The sequence below is a fragment of the Gymnoscopelus braueri genome (assembly GCF_963280865.1).
Source record: "Gymnoscopelus braueri genome assembly, chromosome: 8".
Taxonomy (NCBI): Eukaryota; Metazoa; Chordata; class Actinopteri; order Myctophiformes; family Myctophidae; genus Gymnoscopelus; species Gymnoscopelus braueri.
The window spans coordinates 17,565,691-17,579,618 of NC_137609.1; the positions used below are offsets into that span (position 1 = coordinate 17,565,691).

The 13,928-nt window shown below is 40.7% G+C and overlaps 1 protein-coding gene across 1 annotated transcript in view; it reads left to right on the forward strand.

Annotated features, from left to right (window-relative positions):
* LOC308089699 (protein Aster-B-like) overlaps positions 1-3,242 on the forward strand; it is a 54,059-nt gene extending 50,817 nt beyond the window's left edge. Inside the window, exons 18-19 of the mRNA XM_080434564.1 lie at positions 779-899; positions 2,256-3,242. Of these exons, the coding sequence (XP_080290690.1) occupies positions 779-899; positions 2,256-2,345 (211 nt within the window). The 3' untranslated portion in view covers positions 2,346-3,242. The remainder of the gene's footprint in view (positions 1-778; positions 900-2,255) is intronic.
* Positions 3,243-13,928: the final 10,686 nt, after the last annotated feature.

Consider the following 13,928-nt stretch of genomic DNA (forward strand, 5'->3'; position numbering starts at 1 on the left):
GAAACCTCTCATCTCCATATTCTAACTTGTTGTGTTTTTTCGAATTAAAGCGGCACTATTTAACTTTTTTTTAAATGAATACAATGTAATTTTGTCCAATCTGTATGGTAGAGTATGTTAATACAATATAACTCATACAGTTGGGGTGGTTGTATTTTGTCTCCCTGATCTTCTATTGAGACATTTAGATCGTGTCAAAGGTCATGTCTCACCTAGACACAGGATCTGACACGAATTTTGACCTGATGGTCAAGATTCAATTTATCCCCCGAGTAAGCAGGCAGGCTATATTAGCCCAATGGTAAATATGTCAGCACGTGCACAGGACACCGGGTTCAAATCCGGGGTAGAAGAGGAAAGTTACATAGTGCAGCTTTAATGCCTTGATCATACCACAGCGTCACACAAAAGTATCAAAAATAGCAGATCTACAAGCTCGAAATGTGGCGTCAAGTGATGCGTTTTGAGCTGGTTGATCTGCTATTTTTGGTATTTGTGAATTTCAATCCCGAAAAGTAACAGTTTTTGGACATATGAGGTTTCCACCCGACAGTGATGAATTACTTTCTAGCGATTATTCTATTAATTACTTTTCCAATTATTCAAATAATCAAGAAGCATGTTTTTGCTGTGTGTGTGTGTGTGTGTGTGTGTGTGTGTGTGTGTGTGTGTGTGTGTGTGTGTGTGTGTGTGTGTGTGTGTGTGTGTGTGTGTGTGTGTGTGTGTGTGTGTGTGTGTGTGTGTGTGTGTGTGTGTGTGTGTGTGTGTGTGTCCTCAGTAAACTTCCTCAGACCCAGTTGGAGTGGACACAGTTCTTGGAGTCGCAGCAGCGTTACCATGACGACGAGGTCCAAAAGTGGAAGGAGATCATCAAAAGTTCTGTGGTGCTCTTAGACGAGGTGAGACGTCACGGCAGCTCAGTTTATATTATAGACCAAATCATCATGACATCATCACCACAACCAAATATCGTTTCGGGGAGAAACCTCCTATCTCCACATATTAACTTTTTGAGGTTTTCTTAATGCCCTACTTGATCATAGGCCTACTACAGCCTCACACAAAAGCATCTGATCTGGTCTATACAGTCTGCTGCAGGGTTTTACAAACAATGGGTCCCTACTGTATTTGGGGTCACAGAGCCATTTTCATGGGTTGTGAGTACAAATTATTAATTATTTCAAAACGTTAAAAAAAAAACTTTTAAGAAATAGTTAAATCTACAGATCTGCAATCTCACAACGCGAGTGACTGTCATTCACTCAAGCCTGTAGTGAGAAATACATTTTTTAAATAAATATAAGGCCATTCTGAATGATTAAAGGAGTAGTTTACCCAAAAACATGACTTATTTTCTATCAATTACACACCCCATGAAGCATTGAATTAATGGAGTTCTTCTTTTTTTTTGTCGCATTCCTAAGCCAATAATTTGATGACTGGCGGAAAGATGCTAATGTATCCAGCTAAGTATTGGCTTAGAAATGCGAAAAAAGAAGAAAAAAAACAATGCTTCATGGGTTAACCGTTAGGGTTTGAGTCACAAATTTTCGCTTTAAAAAATATATATATTCAAAGATTTGCACAAATGTTCACGATTTTTCAAAAAATAGCCAAAGTATAAAATAATGGTTATAGATTTTTTTTTTATGACACAGATGTGTTCCCGTATTGAATGGGTTAATTGTATTTATTTATGCAAGAACAGTGACTTCTATGTCAGCATGATAACTTTCCAGGAAGAGAAAAGCTGTACTTTCGATTAGCTTGGAATCCCCATTAATTGGTAGGCAGGTTTCTGAGCTGTCCATAGCCCACCAATGACACACACACAGTGAGAAGACAGAAATGGTGCCATCTTATCATGAGCATTAGGGGGGACCAATTATATCAAAATAAGGTTGAAAATGGGTGAAGTGCTCCTTAAGCAGTTGTGTATATTGTCTCTGTCGGGTGGAAACCCGACAGAAACTGTTACTTGTTACTTTTCAGGATTCAAATTCAAAAGCAGCAAGAGTAGCAGATCGACAAGCTCAAAACGCGTCGCTTCGTGCCGCGTTTCGAGCCGTGTTTCGAGCTTGTAGATCTGCTATACTTTTGATGCTTTTGTGTGACGCTGTAGTATGATCAAGTATGGTGTTCATTTACAAAGAAAATACACACAAACGTGTAGATATGGAATATGGAGATAAGAGGTTTCTGCCCAACGACATATGAGTAACACACTTCTCCCCTCCACTCCCCTCCCCCTCCAGATGAAGGACTCGTTACTAAATCTCCAGAAAGGCGTCAGCCTCAGGGACCACGACTCCGAGTCAGAGGAGAAAAGCAATGGATATCAATGACTGATCATTTAACGAGGCATGTGCAATATGAAAAAGAAAAAAAGTAATAAAATCGTTTATGAAAGGCAGTGGATGTAGAGGAAAAGGGCAGGGGCTAAGTATCTAGTTATTTAACCACTTTCAACCTGGCGTTCCCTATTTTGGGCATGTCAATATAGGCGAAACTTTTTCAAAAGCTGTCCAAAATAGTCAGACATAGCTAAAATAGCCTATCTACGAGCTTACGACGCGTTGTAGATTGACTATTTCCGCTATTCGTGCATACGGCTAAGTACATATAGGGCTTTAAGTGGTTAAGGGGCTGTGATGCTGTTCCCACACAAGCGACCTCTGACAAGCAGTGACCTCATCAACACGGGCCAGAGCACCACAATGCATCCAGGGAGAGGAAAACGAATGCCAGAACTCATCAGCGTATATTATTCACCAAAACCCGGTCCAAAGCTCTGCATCCCTCCTTTTCAGAGAATGTTCAAATGCAAAAGTTTTTATTGTTATAATTATTGTTATTAAATGTGAATATCGTTTTGCCAACATACTGTACAAGGCAAAAAGCTATAAGATCAACGCACTGGAACTCAAAGCATGCCATTGTTTTTCTCGTCTTCACAATTTCCTCAAGTAAAAGGTGCACAGTCACACTGTTCAAAATGTGCACGCTCACCGTCAAAGGAGCGAAAGAGTTCAAATGTTGTGCAAAAATGTATTCCACCAGCTCCTTTGTGGAATGTGAAGAGCTGCAGTATATAACTTTTTACACCTTATTTTAAAATTGCAAGAAGACTTATATGACTCCACAATCAGCTTGCAGTAGGCCTATATTTCAACGCGTTTTGGTTGGAATAAACCCACAAAGGATTCAAATCTAAACAGATAAAGTAGGTGTGTTTGTGTGTGCGGATATGTGTGGGATGTGAGTATGTGTGTGTGCGTGTGGACTATATATATATATATATATACAGTATAATATATATATATATATATATAGTATATATGGGATTTTTAAGCAGAACTTTATGGCAGTCAGGGCTACTTTCTACCAAGCATATAGTGAATCAGGGCTGGTTTCCCTGAGGGCTTATGCCACGGTTTTGAGTTTCAATGTTATATTGAGTGTTTATGTTTTCTATGGCAAAAAGTATTCTATATATTTCTCTTCCCTTTTGATTTAGCAACATGCAGATAAAGAATGCTTGTTTTGCATTAAGCCTGATTTATACTTAATCGTATGACGTGTCGAGAGCAAATCACGCGACACCGTCATACAACTGAGTGTAAATTAAGCGGAATGGTAGCGCAAGCATGCTTAGCAGAAGATAGCACAAGCTCAAGCTTCCAATGTGTTGACAAAGAAAGAGACAAGAAACTTGTTCACAGCTAACCATGAATATTGTTTCAATTATGTTTGTGTTTAGACACCTTCACTATTCCATTGCTGCCAATATTTGTGTGTCAACAACTAATATTGCATCTTTATCCTATTTTGGATACTTATCCTTATTTTAGCCACTTTTGTGTTGTATCAATTCATGTGTGGCTTCACGTGTTGGTATAAAAGAAAACAGAAAAACAATGTTGTGTTAACAGTACTGTAGGCCAATGATGTGGCCCTTAACTAAAACAACAGATGCAATGAATTTGAATGTGTGTATTATTATTTTACCCCGTGTTCTTGAAATACCATTTATGTGTGTTCTGTTTTGTTACTGTTTCTGTTACAGTACTTAGCAGCTGAAATAATTGTCGTAGAGCTTAAGGGGAAAGCCCTAACACGGATTGTTTTTTGTTATTTTTAAGTGACTGTGGAATGTTTGTTTGATCTTTTCCATCCAAATTATTTAATTTATTTGCAGTTCAATATTACGAACCATCTCAATATAACACATAACACTGTGTGCAGAATGTTTGTTCAATGACTTGTGCTTCATGGACTTGGTTTCAGGCTTCAACAGCAAATTGATTCTGTTCAGATAGTAACACTGAACTGTCCAAGTTGGATAAACTAACAAATTGTCCTAATTTTTAAACTTTCACAGCTTATCGTGTAGAAACATTTCCGTAAGACTACCATGAAGCCAAAGCCTTGAATAAGCATTGTAAAATAGCAGAAATGCATGGACGGCAATGTTCAAATTCCAAATATCTGAAGTTCTTGAAATGTTGACTTTCTGGAGAAAAGAAATGTGCTATGTAACTTCTGTGTGGGCGGAAAAACATTCTAAAATGTCTACCCATTTGGATAATGTGTGCTAAGTTAGAATGACATAATTATGGAAACCAAATTCACGAAAGCTGGCCATACTGTACTTTGACAATGTATTTGAAATAATGTCAACTTTCTGTATGTTATTTGTTGAAGACAGAAAATAGTAAACATGCGCAGAATTCAAGAGGAGAACATTATTTTTTGTTAATGGAGTATATAAGAGAAAAGGCATTTATCATCTGTAACCTCAAAGGACATCTGTTACTTGTTCTGTATTCATTCAGCACAGCTCACCAATGTGACCATTCTATTGTGAATGTGTAAGAATATTAATAAGAATTGGTGTACTCTTCTTGTTCAACAACAGTTGTCCACACTCCACCTGTCCTCTCATATGTCAATTCCAGCTTCTTACAGTACAATTGGTTCTTGTGATAAGTTTGGAGACATAAACCCTGTCTTAAGGTAGTTTATTGAGAACCTAAAAGGGGTTCAATAGATCATGAGAAAAATGGTTACATGTTTTTTATTATTATTAATATTAGTATTATTAGTATTGATCAAATAATAATAATACATTATAAACTAAGTTGAATTTGCAGTTGGTGCTGTGATGAGAAATTTACTTTTATTTTTTTACTTGTGAATTTACTTATTATCTAGTGCAAACATCTATATAACACCAGTGAAAGCATTTAAATATTTTCCACCTGACTGCTTTATGTAGATTGCATGGCATTCCTATTGCATATTATATGCATCCAAGTGCATATTATTTCAAATGTCATATAATATACATTGTTGTTGTTTTTTTTGTGTGTGTGCATGGTGCTAGACAGCACGACATAACAGAAACTGAAGGGACATCCATATTCATGTCTGATTAGAACACTGCAATGCATTCAGATGCAGTTATGAAATGTGTGCCACTTAAAGAAAACACATATTTTATGGTGTGTGACCATTCAAAAACGACACACAAATTCAACAGCTAATCTGAATGTCAAAATGTCAGATATAATCATACACACATCATGAGTGGGTGCAAGAGAAATAGTATTCATCAAGGGCTTGGAGCGCAAAAGGCGTTAATGATATATTCCGAAATTTACAGGAGAGCAAAAACTTTTAATTGATTGTAATTATTTAATCAAAAACAACGTATTTAAGCAATCTATACTTTTATACAGATGTGGTCATACTGACATGATACTGATATGATACTGACATGATACTAACAAGATACTGACCATGAGGCAAACCATGATACTGACATGATACTGACCATGATACTGACAAGATACTGACCATGATCTGACCATGGTAGGCTACTGATATGATACTGACCATGATACTGACATGATACTGACCATGATACTAACAAGATACTGACCATGATACTGACCATGATACTGACAAAATACTGACCATGATACGGACCATGTTACTGACCATGATACTAACAAGATACTGACCATGATACTGACATGATATTGACCGTACTACTGACCATGATACTGACCATGATATTGATCATGATACTGACCATGGTAGTGACATGATACTGATCATGCCTTTATTTAAAAAGTAAAAATTGTAATGACCATATTCTTTAACCATCTGATTGAGATCATAGAGACCTTTAAAATGATATAAAAGTCAGTTCTGCCGAAAATGTCACATGCGCTCTATGTGCTCCAGCCCTCGTTATTTTGTCCAATCTAGCACATACACACACACACACACACACACACACACACACACACACACACACACACATGCGCGAGCGCACACACACACACACACACACACACACAGCAGGGGATAACGATTACAGTTTACCATTATTCCAACATACTAACATTGTATATTATATTCTGTGCATAGACAATACCTGACTGACTTTTGAAATGTATTTTTTCTCTGCATATAATGGGTCTGAACTATTTATACAGATATGATACTGTCATGTAAATGCTGTGTATAGTTGTAGTGCAAACAGACTGCAAAAGTCTCAAACCATGCAGGCAGTGGGTTGAGGCAAAACATATTTTAAAAGAAAAATAATGCTCTAAAAGGCTTGACAAATGACAAACCAGGCACAAGAACAAAGGACAAATAAATGAGTGTAGTGTGTGTGTCATTTGCTGACTCATATTTGACTCATCCCTACAATGAAGCTGCTGTCAGCATGACCCTGTTTTTAATTTAACCCCTAAAGCATTTCCCTTTTCCATCTGTTATACTAACATGTTGTCATTCGCTGATGTTGCTCAAAGATGGTGCCTTTGTTCTGCGCCATAAAGTGGCCAAGAACTTAGCTCTGGGCAAGCTTAGGGAGGTCATGGACTTGCAAAACACTTGCAAGTAGGCCTGTCTATACAAAAACAAAGGCCAGGTTAAAACAAATGTATTCTATTCTAAATAAAGGTTCATTGGGGTTTTTAAACATTGTTATTGACATGCAAATTGTTTTATTTGTGGTACAGAAAAATATGACTTTATTCTTTGTTGAAAATGAAGGGTATCTACCTCCTCAAAAGCTTTCCCCATTACCTCTATTCTTATTTTTCAACCACTATGGCGTTCATAATCACAACCACCAGGTGGCGCATTGACCCCTAGGCCAGTGTTGCCATGTCGGCTTAATATAAGCGACTTTGGGCTTCTTTTTCTGTAAAGTTGCCAGTAAATATTGTAGTTTGTTTCTAAAGTGTAGTTGCTTTAGGCTTTTAATTATTATTTAAACCAGTGGTTCTCAAATATTTTCATGAAAATGTTTTGTGTCCAGGGAGCATTTGTGTTGTTAGAATGTTTCAAAAACATTATTCCAAATACAACACCTTTTATCGCAAGAGTTTTCAAAAATAGCAGATCTACAAGCAAAAATAACAGATCTACAAGCTCACAGCGCGTTACGTCGCAACACGTTGTGAGCTTGTAGATCTGCTATTTTCAAATAGCCGATATATTATGTTTAAAGTGCAAGTCGCTTCTTTTGGGCTTGTTTTCCTAGATCTGGTTGCTTGTTTCTCTCATAGAATCTGGCAACGTTGCCTTAGGCTAACATTGATCTATATCAAACAATAAATCTATACAGCCTGCTGTAACTGTTTCCTCTCCAGTCTTATCAGTGGAGACGCAGACAGTTACAGTACCTACACCCCAAAGTCCTGCATTTATATTATCGTTTCTTCAAAGGACTTTTTTTTGCGGGGGGTTCTTGACTTTTTCTCTGGAAGCAAATTCCCCGATCACGCACAGCCAGTGGTGTAAAAGTAACTAAGTACGTTTACTCAAATACTGTACTTATAAGTATAATGTTGAGGTATTTGTATACTTTAATGGTGTATTTCCAATTTCCAATTATTTTACTTCTACTCCACTACATCTTGGATCCAAATATTGTACTTTTACTCCACTACAATTATTTGAAAACTTAAGTTAGTTAGTTTGTAGATCTTGATTATTATTACAAAACCTGCATTAATCACTTCAGCCCATACATTTTGGCCATTTGAAAATTGCTGAGCTACAAGCTCACAATGCGTGAATGCGTCCTGACTGAGACACATTGTGAGCTTGTAGATCTGCTATTTTCAAAAGATTTGTATACATTTTATACATTTGAAAACTTGTGAAATGGGACATTCTACATAATGAGTATTATGTAGAATGAGAATTGTCTACTTTTGGTAGGCTAGCCTACTTCTAAATTTAGAATTCCAGACTTTTACTTCTAACAGAGAGTATCTCTACATTGCAGTGTTGATGCTTTTACTTAAGTAAAAGATGTGAGTAGCCTACTTTTACCACCACTGTTCTTTCTCTGGGAGCAAATTCCCCGATCACGCACAGCACAGCGGATGCCATTATTACTACATGGACGCACCAGGAGAGAGAAGGAGACTAACAGCTGTGTGTGCGTGAGAGAGAGAGAGAGAGAGAGAGAGAGAGAGAGAGAGAGAGAGAGAGAGAGAGAGAGAGAGAGAGAGAGAGAGAGAGAGAGAGAGAGCGAGAGAGAGCGAGAGAGAGAGAGAGAGAGAGAGAGAGAGAGAGAGAGAGAGAGAGAGAGAGAGGCTACACACACACACACACACACACACACACACCCTCTCTCTCTCTGCAGTCTGCAGTCTCCAGTCGTTCAGCAGGAGGAATGGGTCCTACAATGTTGGGCTTCACAGCTGAAGAGCCGCTGCCACCACTATGGAAACCCAAAGAACAGGCTAATATCACTGAATAGAGTCCAATTTACCTCCGTTTTAAATCGCAAAGGAAAAAAAAACAAAGAGAGGTAAAAATAATAATAATAAAAAAATAACTTGCGCTATTAAGAATAAAGAACTAAAAAGAAGAACATAAACTTTTCAGAGAATAACAATGTTTCGAGCGCTCGCGTTGCCAGTGATCAAAGCGGAACGCAGCCGGACCAAGGAGCGTCTGGAGGCTAGTCTAGACGCCGAGATGGACGGTCGCATGCGAACTAGCTCCCGACCTAGCTCTCACGAACGAGCTCTCGGGCGAACGAGCTCTCGCACTCACGGCAACATTTTTGCCAGTTTTTCACTGGATTTAATTCTCATCTTCATCCTTCTGTGGACGACGGATTCATTCCTCGAATATCCACAGAATCTACACCTGATGGAGACAGAAAAGGGGAATCCACGGGAAATGAAAAACGAAAAACACTCCGACTTCTATCTGATCGGCTCGACAGAATCAACGAAACATCTGGGATTCGCAGCTGGAGCTCTCCATACGCTCCTGGCCATGAATTCGGCTAGAAAGAAGAACGCGCCCCCGACAGGACGCATGGACAGAAGATATATAATCATCCTATTTCTTCTCCTGTCGGGTGATATCCACGTTAACCCAGGCCCAGTTACCACCAGGCAAACTTCTGCCCGTCTGGCGAGGGAGGAAAACTTTGCCAACGTAGCTAGCGTTGCTAACGTTGCTAACGTTGCCAACGGCAACGGGGAACAACAACAACGCCAGGCTAACACCGCAAGCTTTCTGTCCCAGCAAGCCAACGCACCCTCGGACTACATCGACACCGCAGCCGTCCTCAACGCACCACGAAGTCCTACGGAGAGACGCTGCGCGACCGAAGAAGCCGATCCACGGACACATCTTCTGGTGGCTTCAGGCGGCGCAGGGACCAGGATGGACCACCGAGAACACAGACGAAGGCCCCCCCCATCCCCCCACCCCCCAAGCTCCACAGCTGGTTGCTTACCTCCGAGAACCAGACAAAGGCCCCCCACCGCCCCCCAACCCCCACAGCTAGTTGCCTACGACGGAACAGATGCTTTGATGGACGCTAACACCACAACACCCCCCTCCCCCCTCGATACTGCTCCTCAACTTGATATCTCTGTGGACAAACACATCTCCATTGATCAAATGATCAAATCGTTCGGTGTTGGCTTGCACATGATTCACCTCAATGTGAATTCCCTTGTAGGAAACAAGCTAACACAAATCAAGCAGATGTTTTATGATGGTAAGGTTGACATTTTAACTTTCTCTGAAACTAAACTTGATCATACGATAAAGGACATTGAGATTGAAATTGAAAATTACAAACTTTTCAGAAATGATAGGAGCATTAATGGGAGAAACGGAGGTGGTGTATGCATGTATGTACATATTGACAATGAGTGCATCCTTCGCGAAGACCTGAAGGATGCAGCCATTGAAGCTGTGTGGGTCGAGATCATTTTTAAAAATTCCAAGCCTGTGCTAGTCGGTACCATATACAGACCTCCTAACCAGACTGATTTCTATGAAAGACTTGAGGAGTGTTTAGCTAAGGTGGAGTGTGCGGAGACGATTCTTCTTGGTGACTTTAACACAGACATGCTCTGTAAGGAAGCGTCAGTGTATAAGTCATTCAAGGGGTTTTGTCATCGGCACTCACTCCACCAGCTAATCACCCAGCCCACAAGGCTGTGTGTTTCCACTCAAACTACCATAGATCTCATTCTAGCAACGGACAAGGACAAAATCCTCAATAGTGGTGTTTCTACCTGTGGCATATCTGATCATAACATGATCTTCTGCACCAGAAAGAAACGTAAACCTAAGAACGGTTGCCACAAATCAGTCACGATCAGAGACCTCAAAAACTATAAGAGTGAGGACTTAGATCGCAGGCTAGAGGAACTGGACTGGTCCGACGTACTAAACAGCACACAGGTAGACGAATCTTGGCTTGGTTTCAAAACCAAATTCATTCAAATTTTGGACAGTGTGGCCCCCATGAAAACCGTCATGGTCAAATCCCGCCCGGTACCATGGATGAATTCGGACATCCTTACTGCCATGAAGGTCAGAAACAAAAAGTGTTCTGAGCTTCATAAAGGTAGGATCAAACTCGCCAGGTGTTTTAACAGAGGTCTCGAATCCCACGTAGCTAAACTTGTAAAAGAAAGAAACAAGCTAAGAAACAAGGTTAATCGCATGCTCGAACTAGCAGAAAAAAGCTTCCTCGATGACAAAATTGAGGAAAATAAAAGCAAACCACGAGAGCTTTGGAAGCTATTCAACAACCTACTAGGCTGCAGCAAGAAATTGAAAACCAGGTTTACAAACATAAGCCTCAAGGTGAATGACACTCTCATCACATCCAAACATGAAGTGAGTAAAATCCTCAACATATTCTTCACGACCATAACCTCAGATTTGGTTGAAAAACTTCCCCCTCACTCTGGGTGCTATGGTGAGGAACATGTTGACTCATTTTACAAAAAACAGGGTGTACGGAAAGATGATTTTAAACTCTCCCCTGTGAAAACAGAAGAGGTGTTTAAAAAATTGAGTGCTCTTCATCAACACAAAGCCACAGGCCTCGACAATATCCCCGCCAAATTTCTAAAAGACTCGGCCGCCTCCATTGCTCCAATCATTACCCACATAATAAACCTCTCCATCATACAGGGACGGGTCCCTAACGATTTCAAAAAAGCAAGGGTGACCCCTCTGTACAAAAAAGGAAACAAATTAGACCCTGGCAACTACCGCCCTATTTCTATTCTTAGCTCCATCTCGAAAGTCATGGAAAAAATAGTCTATGAACAGGTCGATAAGTATCTTGCCGAAAAAAATCTAATTTACAAATTCCAATCTGGTTTCAGAACAAACCACTCCACTGACACATGCCTTCTCTATTTGAACGACTCTATCAAACAAGATGTCGACAAGGGCAAATATTGCGGCATGGTCATGCTGGACCTCCAAAAGGCCTTTGACACCGTCAATCACCCAATTATGATCAATAAGCTCAAAGCAATAGGTTTTGATGATACATCAGTGAACTGGATGAGATCCTACCTGGAAGGGAGGGAGCAAGTGGTGGAAGTAAACGGCACCCAGTCCCCCCCCCTCCCTGTGACTTGTGGTGTCCCACAAGGAAGTATACTAGGACCTTTACTGTTCCTGATATATGTGAATGACATGTCATCGGCCTGCGACTGCAAGCTGTTCCTGTTCGCAGATGACTCGGCCCTGCTAGTCTCGGACAGGGACAGGCTGCAGGTTGAGAAAACTCTCAGCTCCGAACTCAACAAGATCTGCATCTGGCTCTCTGACAACAAACTTTCATTACACCTGGGTAAAACTGAATCCATCCTCTTTGGGTCCAGTCCTAACCTTAGCAAGGCAGAGAGTTTCACGATCAAAGTGGGTGATAATGTCATCAAAAGAAAGGATGAAATTACCTACCTGGGCTCCATCTTGGAGGCAAACCTCTCCGGTAACAAAAACGCCGAAAAAGTGATCAAAAATGTCAACCGAACAACACGCTATTTGTGGAGGATTGATCGCCTAGTCAGTAAGAATACTCTGAAGATTCTTGCAGGGGCCCTCATTCAAGGTCATTATGATTATGCATGCACTTCATGGTATCACAACACCTCCAAGGCCTTAAAAACAAGGCTCCAAACATCCCAAAACAAACTTGTAAGGCTACTTCTTGGCCTCAATCACAGAACCCATCTAACCCCTGCTCATTTTGCTAGGATTGGATGGCTTAGGGTTGAGGACAGAGTACAGCAACTTGCTATGGGCCTGGTCTTCAAGATACACCACAACATTGGGATCCCCCTGTATTTGTCAAAATACTTCAAAAATGTTAATGAAGTCCATGATCATAACACCAGAGGCAGCTCCACTGATCATGTTCAACCCAGATTTGGCTCAACTAAGGGTATGAACTCATTCTCATGCTATTCATCAAAAATGTGGAATGCCCTACCAAAAGGAGTAAAGGAGTGTAAAACCCTACTCACTTTCAAAACTGCCCTAAAGATACACCTTCAGGAGGCTGCAATTCGAAAATGGCCCCTGTCTAAGTCTTAACCTACCCCTCCCTACCCCCCCCCCCCCCCTCTTTCATTTTCCTCTTTTGTATATATATATATATTTTTTTTTTCTCTCGTCATACCAGTAACCTGAAAGCTGATTGTATGACATTCTGTATAGTAGTGTGTATATCTGCCTGCCTCTTATATTTCATCATGATTTGTGTGCATGGGGTCCTCATCTTAAACAAGCGTAATGCTTAATGAGGGTTTCCAGTTTAGTAGACCTTGTATTGTGAATTTGTACTTCCATGTACTGTTATGTACTGTCATGTACTATTCTCATGTCTTTCTAAATAAACTACATCAATCAATCAATCAATCAGGCCAGCCTGGCCGGGCTGTGTGAGCTGGAGCTGCTGAAGCAGCGGCAGGAATGTCTGGTGTTGGGAGCGCTGTGCCTCGGGGACCTCTCCGTGGGGCCGGGGGGGACCGGCGGCTGCACGGCGTGGGGAGAGCTGTGCCTGATGATCGGGGCGGGGGACCGGGACTCCTCCGGATCCGTGGGGACGGGGACAGGCTCTGGTTGCGCCTCCACGGCGTGGTGGGGCGGAGGAGGAGAGCTGCGGACCGCGGCGGGGCGCTCGGACGCAACGAGCCACGACGGAGCATAATCACAACCACCAGGTGGCGCATTGACCCCTAGGCCAGTGTTGCCATGTCGGCTTAATATAAGCGACTTTGGGCTTCTTTTTCTGTAAAGTTGCCAGTAAATATTGTAGTTTGTTTCTAAAGTGTAGTTGCTTTAGGCTTTTAATTATTATTTAAACCAGTGGTTCTCAAATATTTTCATGAAAATGTTTTGTGTCCAGGGAGCATTTGTGTTGTTAGAATGTTTCAAAAACATTATTCCAAATACAACACCTTTTATCGCAAGAGTTTTCAAAAATAGCAGATCTACAAGCAAAAATAACAGATCTACAAGCTCACAGCGCGTTACGTCGCAACACGTTGTGAGCTTGTAGATCTGCTATTTTCAAATAGCCGATATATTATGTTTAAAGTGCAAGT